This window comes from Panthera pardus, unplaced genomic scaffold (genome assembly GCF_024362965.1).
Source record: "Panthera pardus isolate Hobbes unplaced genomic scaffold, ASM2436296v1 HiC_scaffold_20, whole genome shotgun sequence".
Classification (NCBI taxonomy): Eukaryota; Metazoa; Chordata; class Mammalia; order Carnivora; family Felidae; genus Panthera; species Panthera pardus.
Genome location: NW_026526766.1, coordinates 61,933,805 through 61,951,268, shown reverse-complemented (window position 1 = coordinate 61,951,268; position 17,464 = coordinate 61,933,805). Strand labels below are relative to the sequence as shown.

The 17,464-nt window shown below is 38.3% G+C and overlaps 1 protein-coding gene across 3 annotated transcripts in view; it reads right to left on the bottom strand.

Moving 5' to 3' along the window:
- The window catches only part of INVS (inversin), a 158,199-nt gene that overhangs the window by 140,533 nt on the left and 202 nt on the right, over positions 1-17,464 (bottom strand). For all 3 annotated transcript variants that reach the window (XM_053908126.1, XM_053908133.1, XM_053908127.1), the window contains exon 2: positions 14,678-14,807. In XM_053908126.1, the coding sequence (XP_053764101.1) occupies positions 14,678-14,783 (106 nt within the window). In that variant the 5' untranslated portion in view covers positions 14,784-14,807. The remainder of the gene's footprint in view (positions 1-14,677; positions 14,808-17,464) is intronic.

The following is a 17,464-nucleotide window of genomic DNA, read 5'->3' as shown; positions in this document are numbered from 1 at the left end:
TCCATGGGACAATAACAAAGTACCTACCATTCATATCACCAGAGTTCCAGAAAGAGAGGAAAAAGAATGAAGGGCTAAAAACATACTTGAAGGAGTAATGGCTGGAAATAGCCTAAATTTGATGAAAGACACAGACCTACAGATTTAAAAAGCTGAGCAAAACTCAAACAGAATAAACCCCAAGAAATCCATGCTGAGTCAATCATAATCAAAACTTGAAAACTAAAGAAGAAAAAAATCACGACAGCAGCCAGAGAGAAGAACATATTATAAGGGAAAAACTATTCAAGTCACAATGTATTTCTCATGAGAAACTATTGACAGAACATTTTTCAAGTGTTGGGGGTAAGGGTAGAGATGAGCTGTCAAACAAGAATTCTATAGCCAGTGCTTGCTTGGGCTGAGGAATAAATAAGGCAGGCATTTGAGGGGTCATAGCTAAAGGGTATACAGGGTTTCTTTGGGGAGTAATAAAGTTGTTCTAAAATTAATCATGGTGATGTTTGTACAACTCTGAATATACAAACTCACTGAATTGTACTTTAAATTGGTGAATTGCATGGTATGGATGTATGGCAAATTTCAATAAAGCTGTTACAAATAGCCCCACTACATATAAATTAAAACTGAAAACTAAAAACATTTAAGAAATTCAGAGGAAGACAGGAAAGAGGAAAAAACAGGAATGGAAAACAGTGTTTACAAACAGTAAAGACATAATAAACTAGAAATCTTAAATCTTAACACCAATAATTACATTAAAGGTAAATGACAAAAAATACACCAATAAAAAAAGAGGTGGATATAAAACAAAGACCCAACTATATGCTATTTATAAAAAAAACTCATTTGAAATATAATAAGTAGATTAAAAGTAAAACAATGAGCACAGATATGCTATATAAGTGCTAATTAAAAGAAAGCTGATTAATATCAGATATTAAATCTGATAAAATAGACTTCAAAGCAAAGACAATTACCAGGGGCAAACAGAAACATTATATAACGATAAAGGGATCAATTCACCAAGAATACATAACAATCTGTACTAAATGTGTATGTACCAAATCACAGAGCTTCAAAATAGAAGCACCAAAACTGATAGATGTGAATGAAACATTTGAAAAATTTACAATTATAATGGGTAACTTCAATACCCTTCTCTCTCTCAATAATTGGTTGAACTACTAAAATGAAAAGCAGTGATGACAGAAAAAAAACTGAATACCATTAAACAGCAGGATATAACTGATACTTATTGATCATGTCACTTAACAACAGCCACGTATGTAACCTTTTAAAACACCAAAAAACCCCGCAAAAAAACAAAAAAACAACCCACCGATGGGACCATTCACCAAAATAGACCATATAGTGGGTCATAAAACAAACATTAACAGATTTAAAGAAGTGAAGTCATACAGGGGTGCCTGGGTCACTCAGTCAGTTGGGTGTCCAACTCTTGATTTTGGCTCAGGTCATGATCGAACTCAGGTTCAGGAGTTTGAGCCCCACCCTGGGATTCTCTCTCTCCCTCCGTCTCTCTGCCCCTCCCCCTCTTGTGCTTGCTCGCTCTCTCTCTCTCTCAAAATAAATAAATAAACTTTAAAGAAAGAAGTGAAATCATACAAAGCATATTCTTTGACAATAATGTAATTAAATTACAAATCAATAACAGAAATATAATGGGAAATCACTGAATATTTGGGAATTAAACATCACACAGATAATCCATGAGTTAAAGAGAGTATCTCAAGGGAAATTAAAAAACATAATTAAATGAATGAAAATAAAAGTACTGTTGTAAGGTTCATACTCTACACATGAGGGGACTTAGAAGAAAATATACGGCATTGAATACTTGTATTACAACAGAACAATAGGTTCAAATCAATGATCTATACTTCTACCTTAGGGCACTAAAAAAAGAAGACCAAATTTAATCCAAATCAAGCAGAGGAAGTACATAATAAGATAAGAGCAGAGATCAATGAAATTAAAATTAGAAAAACACTAGAAAAAAATCAATGAAACTAAAAGTTGGCTCTTGGAAAACATTGAAATTGATAAATCTCTGATCAGAGTGATCATTAAAAACAGAGCAGACAGAAATTTCCAATATCAGAAATGAAAGCAGGTACAACACTACAGAGCCTGAAGTCATTAAATGGAAAATAGGGAAATATTATGAACAATTTTACGCCCATAAATTCAAATTTAAGTTAAATGGCCGAAAAAGGACACTTAGATCAATAGGACAGAATTGAGAGTACTGAACAGACTCATATATGTATATGATCAGCTGATTTTTGACAAAGGTGCAAAGGCAAACCAATGGATAATCTTCAATAAATGGTGCTGGGAAAACCTGGACATCCATACACAAAACTAAAAAAATGAACAAACCAAAAACTTTCCCTGTATTTTTCACCATATACAAAAATTATCTCAAAGTGAATCATAATCTTAAATGTAACACCTTTATAACTATATAAAACTCTTAGAAGTAAACAAAAATGACAATCTCTGTGACCTTGAGTTAGACGAAGATTTCTTAGACACGATACTAAAGAACAATCCATTAAAAAAATCAATAAATTGGATTTCACCCAAATTAAAAATGCTGTTTGAAAGACACTGTTAAGAAAACGGAAAGACAAGCCACAAATTGGGAGAAAATATTTGCAAAACACATATCTGATAAAGTCTTCTACCTAGAATAAACCAACAAAACTAAAAGGCAATCTATGGAAGGGGAGAAGATATTTGCAAATGACATATCTGATAAAGGGTTAGTATCCAAAAAATATAAAGAACTTATAAAATTCAACACCCCCCAAAAAAGAGTTCTTACAACTGAATAATAAAAAGGCAGATAATGAAATTAAAAGATGGGTAAAAGTTTTAAAGAAAAATTTCACCAAATACACATGTAGAAAGACGCCAAACATCATTAATACACAGGGAAATATAAATTCAAACCATGATGTGATGCCATTACACATCTATTAGAATGGTTAAAACAAAACCAAAACTAAAAACAAACCTGACAATACCAAACACTGGTGAGGATACAGAACAATGAGAACTCTCAGCCATCACTGGTAGGAGTTCAAAATGGTATAGCCATTACAGAAAACTGCCAGTTTCTCATTAAGTTAAACATAGACTTACTACATGGCCCAATAATCTCTTTCTTAGGTGTTTACTCAGGAGAAACAAAAGCATGAAAGCTGATGTTCACATAAAAACTTGTATTTGGACATTTAAGGAAGTCTCATTCATAATTGCTAAAAACTGGAAATATCCCAATTGGCCTTCTAGTGGAGAATGACAAAAGAACTGTAGTCATCCATACAGTAGGATACTGCTCAGTAATAAAAAGGCATGAACTACTGACCTACTCAACCAGGAAAAAATCTCAAATGTATTATACTAAGTGAAAGAACTCTGTTTCAAAGGGTGCATATGGTATTCATTTACACCACATACTTGGAAAGATAAAACTGTAGGGAGAGAAAACAGACCAGTGGTTACAAGGGCTGGGATGTGAAGACGCATTGATTATAAAGGGACACAGGGAAATTTTGGGGTGTGATGGAACTTGCCTATATCTTGATGGTGGCGATTACATGACTACGTATTTGTTAAAATTAAGTAACTCTAGAGTAGCAAGGATTGGGGTTACTGTATTTAGTGTATTATGCCTCAATAAAGTTTACTTTAAAACAACAACAAAAGATACTTCCTGACATGTACTTTAAGTGAAAAAAATTTCCTACTTTCATCACAGACAACGATCAGGTATTCATATATAAGTTGAGGGTTACCACATACAAGTTGAAAATGAGGGAAGCCAGTGACTTCTAAGGTGCTTTGGCATAAACTCTGCTAAAGCTGTTCAAATGAAATATTTTTGAAGGGAAATATAAATGCTAGGAGAAGAAAGAGAAGGTGTCACACTTCTGTTTTAGTTGTTTTGTGCCTGAGATTAAGCTACTGTGTTAGCTCTAAATATTTCAGTATAGGGGCACCTGGATGGCTCAGTTGGTTAAGTGCCCAATTTCGGCTCAGGTCATGATCCCGTGGTTTGTCAGTTCGAGTCCTGCGTCAGGCTCCGTGCTGACAGCTCAGAGCCTGGAGCGTGCTTCAGATTCTCTGTCTTCCTCTGTGCCCCTCCTCCGCTCGCACTCTGTCTCTTTCTCTCAAAAATGAATAAAAATAAATAAATAAATAAATAATATATTTCAATATATATTTAAATCTTGGATGTGTTAGGACCCAGAAGTACTTTTTAGTTTCTTAGATAACTCGTTTTGCTGATTCACGTTTCCATGTATCCTGGTAATAAAGCAAGAGAGGTCATCGCTTTTGAGATCTGAAAGAGACTTACAATTTGTGTATAACTCCTAGAGGAGGTAGGTGTTCTTTTTCAGAATCTCAGTTTGGGAGATAGAGGCAACTTCTGCATCTGATTCACCGTATCTGATAATAGAAGCCCCTGTGCTGAGTGGTAACACAGTGCTGGGTGTTATTCCCTCCACAATGTCTAATGTCTAATCCAGAAGTTTCCAGAGATTCTATCACTGCATTTATAGATAAGGACTCACTTAAACCCAAACTCATTAATAAAACTAAACCATATTATAGGTAGAGCATGTTCCTTTTATCATTTGAGCCCTGGTGGAGTTAAAATGATACTTCTAGAGAATATGCAAACAAGACCAGTCTCTAGTTGTCTTTCATGATGGAAGGGCACTCTCTGCCACTGTATTGGCTTCCAGTGCTGTAATCCTACAGCAGTATGTAGGATTAGCAAGATGATGGTAATTCAGGTTTCATTTCTCATTGGACATGTTACTGAGGGAGAAGATTTGGGAACTGTGGTCACAAGAACACATGTTCAGAAATGGAGGCAATCATCATCTACTGGGATAATGCTACCTGACTAGGCTTCTTAGGGCCAAAGTGAAGTCAACACCATGGGGTTAATAGGTAACTGTACCTCCTAGGATATAGAACTTTAGGCCAATTGCTATGTTTTTCCCAAGTCTTCTGTAAGGTACAGGGAAACTTCAAGCCTCCTCTTCAATCCCTGAAATACTTGTTTTTGCGTGACTCCTTATGACACTTGCCGACAGAGAAGATTTAATTGGGTTATGTGGCCACCATCCAGTATGTTGTGCCTGCCTATGTGGCAGAATTTGTGTATTTGAGGAGTCTGAAAGCATGTATCCCCTATTCCTGATTAGAAAAGCAGCATTCAGCTTCATTTAGGTCCTGTTTTGAGTTGCTTTAGGGGACAGAGGCTCTATGGCTAGTTTCTGAGTAACGGGAATCCTATCAGGTTCTGAGCTTCCTGGCTAAAAGGGAATAATAACCGAGAGAGGCCTGCGCCTTAATTGACCTACCATCCCCCCTTCTTTAGGTCTCTCAATTATAGCATTCAGCCAATACCCGTCCAGTCTGCACAACAGCTTATTTTGATGTTTGAGTGAAATAATTTCCTGTTTGGAAGTGTTTGGTAACTGCAATACGTTGCACACATGTAGGGTTTGGGATGTAAACTCATATTCACTCTACAGCAGTGCACTTAAATTTGAATTCCTGCCAGGAGCAGCTAATATAGAAAGCAGCTGGCTAGTGTGCTCTGTTGTTTTAATTACTCTGGCGACTGTGGAGATAGCCTCTAATCCATGACCAAATGGTGCTTGCTTACCGGGGGCTGGCATTCTGCATGTGCTCAGCCTGAACATAGCTCAGAAAGCTGAGATGGGACCGTGACTGGAAGGCCACCGTTCCACAGCATGCAGTTATTTTAAGTCTAGCTGAAGCAGAAGAGTCTGGATGGTTAATGGGTTGGTACGTGCAGAAACCAGAGCTCCAACTTAGCAGTTAGAAGATATGACTGTCACTTACAGTGATAGCTGCTACCTAATAGCTACTGTGCCACACTGTCCAACACGAGCAAATCCAGCATTCTTTTTTTTTAAGTTTATTTATTTTTGACAGAGAGAGAGAGAGAGAGAGAGAGAGTGCAAGCGTGACCTAAGGAGGGGCAGAAAGAGGAGACACAGAATCCGAAGCAGGCTCCAGGCTCTGAGCTATCAGCACAGAGCCTGATGCAGGGCTTGAACTCATGAACCATGAGATCATGACCTGGGCTGAAGTCGAACGCTTAACCGACTGAGCCAACCAGGCGCCCCCAGCATTCTTTATTAACCTTTTATTTGCTTGTTGTAAAATGTTACCTGCGTGTGGCATCAAACATGCATTTCATCTGCTTTCGCCCACTTCATACATTACACCTTTTGTATTGCTACAATCTTGGGAAGGCATTTGTGGTCATTTAAAAACCAAGGGCACCTGGGTGGCTCAGTTGGTTAAGCATCCGACTTCAGCTCAGGTCGTGATCTCATGGTTTTGTGGGTTTGAGCCCTGCATCGGGTTCTGTGCTGACAGCTCAGAGACTGGAGCCTGCTTCAGATTCTGTGTCTCCCTCTGTCTCTGCCCCTCCCCAGCTCATGCTCTATCTCTCTCTCAAAAATAAATAAACACTGGGGCACCTGGGTGGCTCAGTCGGTTAGGCGTCTGACTTCAGCTCAGGTCATGATCTCACAGTCTGTGAGTTCAAGCCCCGTGTCAGGCTCTGTGCTGACAGCTCAGAGCCTGGAGCCTGCTTCCAATTCTGTGTCTCCCTCTGTCTCTGCCCCTCCCCAGCTCATGCTCTATCTCTCTCTCAAAAATAAATAAACACTGGGGCAACTGGGTGGCTCAGTCGGTTAGGCGTCTGACTTCAGCTCAGGTCATGATCTCACACTGTGAGTTCGAGCCCCGTGTCAGGCTCTGTGCTGGTAGCCTGGAGCCTGCTTCGGATTCTGTGTCTCCCTCTGTCTCTGCCCCTCCCCTGCTCATACTCTGTCTCAAAAATTAGTAAAAACATTAAAAAAAATTTTTTAATAAATATTAAAAAAATAAAAAAAACTATTTGCTTAGGGGCACTTGGGTGGCTCAGTTGGTTAAGCGTCTGACTCATGATTTTGGCTCAGGGCATGATCTCACGGTTCATGGGTTCGGGCAATGTGGAGCTTGCTTGGGGTTCTCTCTTTGTCCCTTTCTCTCTCTCTCAAAATAAATAAATGTAAAAAAATAAAAACTACACGCTTATTGTTATAAAGGCAACATGGAAACAATAGAGAGAACATAGGATTCAAAATCAAACAAATTGGTTTGAGTCTCAGCTGTGCAGTTATTAACCTTACAACTAAATTTCTTAACTTCTGAGTCTCAGTGTCCTAACATATAAAATGAGAATTATAATAATAATAAGGGACATATTACATTTTGAGATCACTTGAGATTTTATAAAATATTATCACATATTATCTCATTATAGTTATTGTGGTATCTTAAAATAGCATTTAAACTCATTGCTATTTTGAAATTATACTTGTTAGATCTTCCATTAGACCTTGCTATTTAATGTATCAATAAAATATGATTGTAGGTATACTGCAATATCATAATTTTAAAATAGTTTGATAACCGTACTTCAACATAGCTACTTTACTTTGGATCCCTATATACCATGCGTAAGCTCTTAAAAACATATTTTTGAGAAGGGGTACATAAGCTTTACCAGATTGCCAAAAAGGTTAGGAAAAGTCCTATTTAGATAACCATTCAGTTCGTCAGTCAAGGTTTAGACCTAATCAGCTCTTCCTGTCTTGTGTTTCTCATTCTCTCTGTATCCATACATATGAATGTGCATGTGTACACAGAGATATCTCCACGCCTGGAGGATCCATAGTTTAGTAGTTAAAAGCATGAGCTTTGGAATCAGGCTTCCAGGCTCTAATCTAAGTTCTGCTACTTGCAGACAAGTCACTAAATCTCTCTACACCTCGGTTTCCTCACCTATAAAAGGAGGGTAATAAGAGTATTCAAAACTCTGTAGTGTTTTGCTGTTAAATGAGTTAATGAGTTGCAAAACACTTATATAGTGTCTGGCACATAGAACATGACTTTATGAAATGCTGGCTAATTTTATTACTATTATAAGTATGAGTATATACAAACGTAGGCTGATAAACACACACACACACACACACACACACACACACACACACACACACACGACCTAACATTCATAAAACATTTAGTGACCCTAAAGTTTAAGGTGAAGGTTGAGGTAAAGTAAGATGTTAACCTGAAATAATGTCACTGGTCTGCTACTTAGGAGACTCCTTGCCATACTAAACTACTGTGCTGGGAGAGGTCATAGTCAAAAAGAGAAAATAACTCAAGAGGTTTACACTTGTTTAGAACATGGATGGGGCATCAAAAGTTGTGGTATAATCAGAATGGTGTTGTCTTGTCACTTGACCACTCAAACAACCCCAAACGCTATTAGCAGTGATGGTCCGATCAATCATTATGCACTTTGCATATCTACAAATTATTCCGTTTAGTCTTCACAAAGAAAACAGTACTATTCTTCATTGCATTTAGTAATTTTTCATTTTGAGACATTTCTAAAACCATGTAAGCCTGGATCATTTTACTGTTAAGTCCAACCTGATAAAATAATAACAGTAACAAGGTCTTTTTATTGTCTACTATGTGTCAAGTATGATGCTGGATTTTTTTTTTTTGAGACATACTCAGCATATATCATTATGTTAGTTTCAGGTCGACTATATAATAATTTAATATTTGTATCTACTGCAAAATGATCACCACAGTGAGTCTAGTTAACATCTGTCACCACATAGTTACAAGTTTTTCTTGTGATGAGAACTTTTAAGATCTACTCTCTTAAAAACTTTCTTTTTTTCTCTCAGAAATTTTCAAATAAATGATACAGTATTATTAACTATAGTTACCCTTGATGTTTTACAGTCATTACCCCATTGAACGCTCACATAAAGCATTATGGTCTATGGTTTTCAGATGAGGATATTGAGGCTCAAAAAGATTAAGTGGCTTACCCAAGGTAATACAGCGAAGAAATGACAAAGCCAGAACTCAAAACTCAGATTTATGTGACTCTAAAATCCACATCTTTTCTACAATACTACATTGTATAGTATTAATATGAATCTACTAAATTTTATTATCAACTGTATCACTGGTATTCATCCAAATTATCTGAATTTAAAGTTAAGAGAAAAAGCTACATATCTACAAATGACAACCATAATACGTAAGGATTTTGCTATGTATGTTTATGCTTTTGGGGCCCAAGATTGAGCCCTAAATCATCTGAATCGAGGACATAATGTTATGTTAAGACATTAATCCGTTGTATTAGGTTAAACACTAAAAATCGCTTCTAAAATGATGTCTCATTCAGAGAAAGCCTCCTCAGTCCTTCTCCAGAACAATGGACAGCATAGAAAGTGTTCGATTTAATTAGTTGTGTATGTAGAAAGAGATGCTCATCTGTTTCCATGGAGTCGAACACATCACTGACATACTTCTCCATGGAAACAGAGAAGGGAAAACAGAAAACGCCAAAGTGAATGAGTTTAGTGAGCAGTTGGTGAGCAAAGATTCAAGGAAAAAAATTATTCATCTGTAGTACTATATTATGAGTTTAGGAAAGAGAAAAAGCAGCTATTCAGAGATCGTCAAAATGCATTAAATAAAAGAATACATAAGATACACTGAAATGTAAGATGAAACAGTTATTACTTTGATAGAGATATACAAATATTGGGAAATGCCAGGAGCACAGGTATGACGGTCTTTTCTCAAAAGACATGACAGCAGAATTCTGAAAAGATGAGCAGTGTTAACAGCTCAAACTTGGTAATGAAGCAAGATGATAGAACACAGAAGGAACTCATTTATAAAATAAATTTATCAGCTCTATGCTGGTTTCACAGAATTTTGTCCTGCTTTGTTTTTAAGGACTTTTATTTCTTTGGGATTTAACGTTTATTTATTTTTGAGACAGAGAGAGACAGAGCATGAATGGGGGAGGGTCAGAGAGAGGGAGACACAGAATTGAAACAGGCTCTGGGCTCTGAGCTGTCAGCACAGAGCCCGATGCGGGGCTCGAACTCACGGACTGCGAGATCGTGACCTGAGCCGAAGTCGGCGCTCAACCGACTGAGCCACCCAGGCGCCCCTATTTCTTTGGGATTTAAAGTTATAAGAATATTTCAAGTTTTGTTATGCAACACTTAGTTAATTTGTATGACTGAGTCTGTATAACCATTTTTAATTTATAAAACACTGTGTGTTTTGTTTCCTTTGAAGGTTATTTTTCATTAAAATAATAAAGAGTTCCTTTTATTTTATTTAAAAATTTTTTTTAACGTTTTATTTATTTTTGAGACAGGGAGAGACAGCATGAACAGGGGAGGGTCAGAGAGAGGGAGACACAGAATCTGAAACAGGCTCCAGGCTCTGAGCTGTCAGCACAGAGCCCAACATGGGGCTCGAACTCACGGACTGTGAGATCATGACCTGAGCCAAAGTTGGCCGCTTAACCGACTGAGCCACCCAGGCGCCCCAAGAGTTCCTTTTATAAGACATTTTTTTCTTGAGGTATTCTGAGTTACAAAAAAAAATTTCCAATGGAATTTTATCCTAACCTGCCTCTCAAATCAGTTTAATTTAATTCAATTTGATTCAACTTGATTCACCATTAATCCTGACCCTCAAAATGATTATAGGCCTCTTAGGAGGAAAGGTACTTAAAAGAATGATTGTAACATTTATTCACTCCTTCAACAAATATATCTCCTGTCTCTATTATGTGTCCAGAACCGTGCTGGGTTTTGCAAATAAAGTGATGAATTAAACAGACACAGTCTATACTCATGGAGGCTACTAGCTTATGGGAGAGAGATATTAAGATAGTCATATGTATAAATACACAAGTTCAATGAAGAAAACCCTGCAGAGTTCTAAGAGAGAACACAACAAAAAAATTTCACTGAGACTGGATGTTGAGGGCAGGTCTCTTTGAAGAAATGACCTAAAATCTGAGGACTGAAGGATGAGTAAGAGTTGGTCAGATAGAAAATGGGGAGAACAGTATTTCCAGCAAAAGCCCTGAGACAGAAAAGGGCTTGGTGGGTTTGTGAAAATGAAAGAGAGCAAGTTTTTCTTGGAACAGAGTGGATAAAGGTGAAGCTGGAGAGGGAAAGAGGAACAGGTGCACTCTTAAGTTTTATTCCATGTATAATGGGAAGCAAAGAATTTTGAGCAGGAAAATGACAAAACTGTATACATAGCTTTCAGTACAAGAAAACATGGAACACTTAAAAAAAGTTCAAAAAGGCAAAACTAGACTATAGTGTTTAAGATCTATACCTAGGTAGTAAAATTACAATGTAATTATTATTGTAAAAGTCAAGAAAGCAAATTACTCCACGGAGTAGGGTAGAAGGTATTAGGGGATTCTAGGGGAACAATGTTCTCTGTCTCTTGACCTAATGGCAGTTACATAGATGTTTGCTTTATATTTATTTATTAACATTACATATAAGTTGCATGTACTTCTCTCTATATATACTTCTTTTTATTTATTTGTTTTTAAAAAAATTGTTTTAACGTTTATTTATTTTTGAGACAGAGAGAAACAGAGCATGAACAGGGGAGGGGCAGAGAGAGAGGGGAGACACAGAATCTGAAACAGGCTCCAGGCTCTGAGCTGTCAGTACAGAGCCTGATGCGGGGCTTGAACTCACGGACCGTGAGATCATGACCTGAGTCGAAGTCGGACGCTTAGCTGATCAAGCCACCTAGGTGCCCCTATATATACTTCTAAATAAGTATGTTTTGTCTTCTTTTAATAAAAGAGTGGATTGAGGTAATGAAGTGGAGTGCAGATAGCTCAAGAAGCTTGGTTTTGGTGACTGAGAGTGACAATTGTCACCCCTCACCCATATCCATTCTCTGATTATTTTCTTTCCTAAGAATTGAGCACTCTGAGCTTTAGCTGGGCATGATGTCATCAAAGGAGAGATACCTTAGCCTCCTTTGTCATAGGTGTGGCTCTGTGTCTAAGTCCAGTCCACCTCCTAAGTGACAAATGGCTTTTCTGAACTCTCTCCACCCCTGCTGGCTGGGCTATGGCTACAACGGAAGTATCTGCCTTTGACCCAAGATGGAAGCCACATGTTGACGAGACAGCCACGTCCTAGCAGCCTCCCTGGATGGTTTTGTGAAGTGGCCACCATAGACTGCCCACTTATCTTTGTACTATGATGAGAATAAAATATACTTCTATCTTTCTTAAGTAACTGCCAGAGCAGTTCAGGCTATGACTGATACAGCTATGAGGGAAGTCAAGAGATATGGAGAGCAATGGCAGCTCCTCGAGGGGGGTGAAGGAATAGGGAAAGGATTTAAAAAAAATTTTTTTTTAATGTTTACCACTTATTTTTAAGAGAGAGAGAGAGTGTGTGAGCAAGGGGGGGGGGCAGAGAGAGAGGGAGACACAGAATCTGAAGCAGGCTCCAGCATCTATCAGCACAGAGCCTGATGCAGAGCTCAAACTCACCAACTGTGAGATCATGACCTGAGCCAAAGTTGGATGCTTAACCGACTGAGCCAATCAGGCTCCCTGGGAAGGGATTTTTAAGTAATGGAGACATTAGAGCATGTTTACATGTTGATGGGAAGAATATAGAAGAAAAGATTGAAGGGGTAGTAATCAGAAGTTTATACACAAAATGGAGCAAGGTCCCTGAGAAGATAGGAAGGGATGGAATACAGAACATATGTGGATGAACTGACCTTTGACAGAAGGGGATATTTGGTCTGTTTGAGAGAAGAGAAGAGAAGAGAAGAGAAGAGAAGAGAAGAGAAGAGAAGAGAAGAGAAGAGAAGAGAAGAGAAAAGAAGATGGATGCAGATGTAGGTTGATTTCTAGATATGCTGGAAGGTGATGGAGTTCCTTCTTAAAGCTCATTTTCTGTAGGGAATATAAAGCATTGGATGAGAGCGGAGGGAGGGAGGATTGGTGGCTAGAGATTTCAGGAGACTGAGAAGGTATGAAACACTCTTTATGGAGAAATGTGGTATAATGAGTAGAAAGTGTTGGGTGCCTATCTGAGGTAGGTAACCACATTAGGGTGCTACCAATCTTTGTGACCGGTTAAATTGTTCGGGGGTTGGCATTAGGTCCATTTATAGCTGGGGTTGCAACAGCCAGGTGCAACAGAAGGTGAGGAGAAAAGACAATTTTTCTTAGGTACGAATTTGAACAGTAGACTATGGGATCAGGGCTCAATGGCAGGAGGGAAAAAGACAAAAGGAGATAGATGGTTGAAACTGCAGAAGATAATGGACTGCAAGTCTTAATGACTTGAAAAACTATTGTTCTCATTAGTGGGTGAACTGGAAGTAAGCGTTTTAATTGAATGGTGGAATTTTTGAATGAGTGGCTCAGAGGCAGTGGAAGATGTCTCATTCCAGGAAATAACTGTGGATGCAGTAGCTGACATGAAGTTGAGGTATTAGGAGGGAACGTCTCTGATAGAAAAGAGAAGCCTGCACAGGGGATGTAGTAAAAGAATTTTGTCTTTAAAGATAAGTAGGAGTGTAGTAGAAAAGAGAATGAGGAGGTAGAAAAGAGGAGACAGATAAAATTCATGGCATTTAGGGAATGGAACCCTTAGTCAGGGGTTAGGGTGCATGGATAGAAGGTTTTCGAGAAACTGGAAAGGTAGGGCAAAAATAAATTCTGAAGGAACCTGTATGGAAATTGAAGTAGTGTGAACTTTACTTTACAGTCCAAGTCGTCAATCACGTCACTAGACACTGGTGTGTGAAAAGATTTAAAAAACATACATTTGGGGGCACCTGAGTTGCTCAGTCGGTTAAGCATCCGACTTCAGCTCAGGTCATGATCTCACAGTTTGTGGGTTCCAGCCCCGCATCGGGCTCTGTGCTGACAGCTCAGAGCCTGGAGCCTGCTTTGGATTCTGTGTCTCCCTCTCTCGTTGCCCCTCTCCCGCTCGGTCTCTCTCTGTCTCTCAAAAATAAATAAAAATGTTAATTAAAAATTTTTTTAATATTAAAAAAATTTTTTAATATACATTTTTATTTATTTTCTTTAAATAAATAAATGACTTCTGATTAGCTGGAAATGAGGTTTTTACAATATCTGAAAAATCCTTACCCATTTTTGTCCCTGAATACTCTCTTTCTTTCCTACTCACTTTGCTCTCTCCCTTTAGCATTTTTATATGGACCTCTATGTATATGATACGGAGAACATTGAATCTATTTCAATCAATTGACTCAATGATAGGGAGAACACTTAATCAATTTTAAGTCATTACAATTTCAGTTATTTGCAAGCTTTAGTACTTTGGGTATATACTAAATTTTGAAGATCATTATCCACTATCTCATTCTAGATCTCTGTTATTATAAAGATGAATTAATTCTCTTGGCACCTTTGAGTACATATCCAGATTTAGTGTCAAACATACAGATATTTCTCAAGTACTTTTTACCTAATCCTAAACTTTTTTTTTTTTTTTTTTTTTTTTTTAAGTTTTAGGACTTACTTTCTTGTTCAAGTTCTGGTATGAAATATAAATAATGATACATTGCCATTAAAATGTATAAGTACACTGCAACTAAGACTAACACACTCCCCTAGGACAGAGTTATTTTTAAAGGTTCTGTATTTATGGGGACCACTTACCTATGATGAGCCTGTGAAGAGCACCCTTATCTCCATTAATGGCAGCAGCATGAACTTGGGATGCTAATGAGGAGCCAGTAAAGAACAAGTTCTCTGACCTGTTCATAGTCTTCTCCACAACTGGAGCACCCTGAAACAATGATTTAAACCATGAGTATATGCAGGAAACATTTCTGAAAGCTGTCTCATCCATACTGAGTGGGTATGTTATAAATATGGCTGAATTGGAATAGTTGACTAGGATTCAAAAAGTCTGCAATCCTGGTCCTAGAATTGCCACAATGTTGGCCAAATAAATGACCCTTTGTACGAGTTGGTCATCTGGAAAATGAGAGGGATGGATGCTTCCACAACTCTTCTCAGGGGCTACCCGAGGGAAAAAAGAGGGGCTCAGTATTTAACCTTAGGCACAGGGCTCAAAAGCCACAGTGACTTCTGTTGTGATTCCACATGATAATAAACATCAGATTTGATATTGGGATTAAAGGTGATGATCAAGCCACAAAATGGGTATGATGTGAATTTATTGTCAGGTCAGAATCAACTAGATCTAAGTGCTAAATTAGAAAGCACTTAGTTCTTTCTCTCATGCTGCCGAAAGGGACAATTTTTATTTGTCTTTGCCTTCTGCCCATCAAGGAAATATACCTAGCTTGAGATCTCGACCTCAGGATTTTACTTGGAAAAACCACATCATTAGGATCAACCATATTTCATTTAGAAAAATTTTGTTCTGGCTGGTAACCCGATATGTTTTGCTAGAACCTTCTAGAAACTCAGCTGCATAGAAAAATAGTGAGTTCTGTAGCATAAGACTGTTGAAGCAGAGGCTGGATTATGTCAGAAATGCAGCATGAAGAATTCAAGGACAAAGGGGTAGTTGCATCTATGATTTTAAACTTCCTTCCTAAATGTAAGATGCTATATCAAAGTTCCCCAGTTGAATGCCTGCAAGGACCAGGAAAGTAAATAGTGTAAGACCCAGCGGGAGTCATGGTGAGCATGGGAAACTGAAGCATACACGCCTATCTAAAGAAAGCAGCTGCTAATCATCCATTTAATAGCTGCCAAAGGGGCAGACAAACCCTCTTCTGATTTCACCAAAGTGTCACTCCAATCTCTGTGACTCCTAAGGATCCGGGAGTTTTGTAGGAGAAATTTATCACTACTGATGAGCTAGTACTTGTATTGTCATTGACAAGGATTATTGGTTCAAATTCTGCCTCAAAGTGAAAGTGTTTTCTTAATTTTGGTAAAGGTCAGCTCTTCATGTCTTTATTTTGCTGACAATTTGAGTTAACATGCTGGCAGAAAATATGGGCTTTGTGAGACACTTCTGTCATGTCTGTCATGTCAGAAAGACCACTGTCATAGACAGGATTATATTAAAATGACTTGAAAGAAGCTACAAAATGGATGGAGGCGGGAACACAGTAAAAGAGGAATTGCACTTGGGCTCTAGGCCTGATTCTGTGAATAATAAATAGCATCTCCTTAGGCTACCTCAGCTCTCTGATTTCCTGTAAAATACGAACAATGAAAAAGGTAGACCGTTGATCCATTCAATAAGTTGAGTGCTATGTACTAGGCACTGCTCTGAACTCTAATACGTACCATTTTAGATTCTAAGTGATCACTTTTAGGCATATCAGAATCACACACACAGACAAGCCTCTTCATATGCCTTTTGAAAAATACACTGTTTAGATCTCAGTTAAATATATTTTTTATATATTTCACCTCGTAATTGTTAGCACTTATCATAGTAACAGGTACATAGCTGGTGTTCAGTCAGTGTTTGTTGAATGAAAAGTCATAGGCTGGGTGCTAAGTCCAGAGGGTGAGCAGGATCAAAGTTTAATTTCTTGGACTAAAGAGGTTATACTCATGAGCGTCTGATCTTTTTTTAATTCCCCATTTCTCTTTTGTCAGACAGGTAGAGAGTGGTATAAGGATAAGAACACAGGACTAGGAGAGAGGAGACCTAACTAAAAGTCTTGGCTCTGCCACCATCTAATAATGTCACCCTGGGAAAAGCATTCTCTAGGGTCCTTTTTTAGTTACACACACACACACACACACACACACGTTTAGTACTCATGTCTTTTGTAAATAATTTTTATAAATGAACATCAAAACTATTCGTCAGTTATAATGTACAGGTATCATTAACTAATTATAAAACCAGCCAGTGTAATAAATGCTTCTAATAATATAACTGTACAAGACTAGTGGTGCTGCAGTCACAAGCAAAGACTCATTTTGATCAGGACTAAAGGGTTGGTGTTTTGGCAAGTTCTCAGAGATGGTGACATTTGAGATGGCATTCCAGATAGAGAAGGGGCTGAGGCCATTCCAAGGCAGAGGAAAGCTGGAGTACAGGCAAGGAGTAGGGAGAACCACAAAAAAGCAGAATGCCTCCCAGGTACTTGATTGTGTAGCTATCAGGTGGGACACGGGGACCTGGCTTGGCATTTACAGGTGAGGCTGGGGAGCTAACTCGGGCCAGGTTAAGATCCTGAACGGCTCGGCTGACGAAATTCGTAACTGTCCTGTAGGTAGGGATCCATGCATTAGTAGCGATCACAGTTACGCTTCTCAGTTTACAACGTGCTTTCCCATTTTGTCCCGGATCTACTCCTTCTACGAGCCCACAGACAATTACAGATGCGGCATCCACTCATTCAACGGAGGCCCTGATAGGCGGCTCCGACTTTATAATGCAGTAATTAGCGCAGAAAGAAAAGGCAGCAGGCGAGGAGGCTAGTGATGAAAGATCAGGCCAGA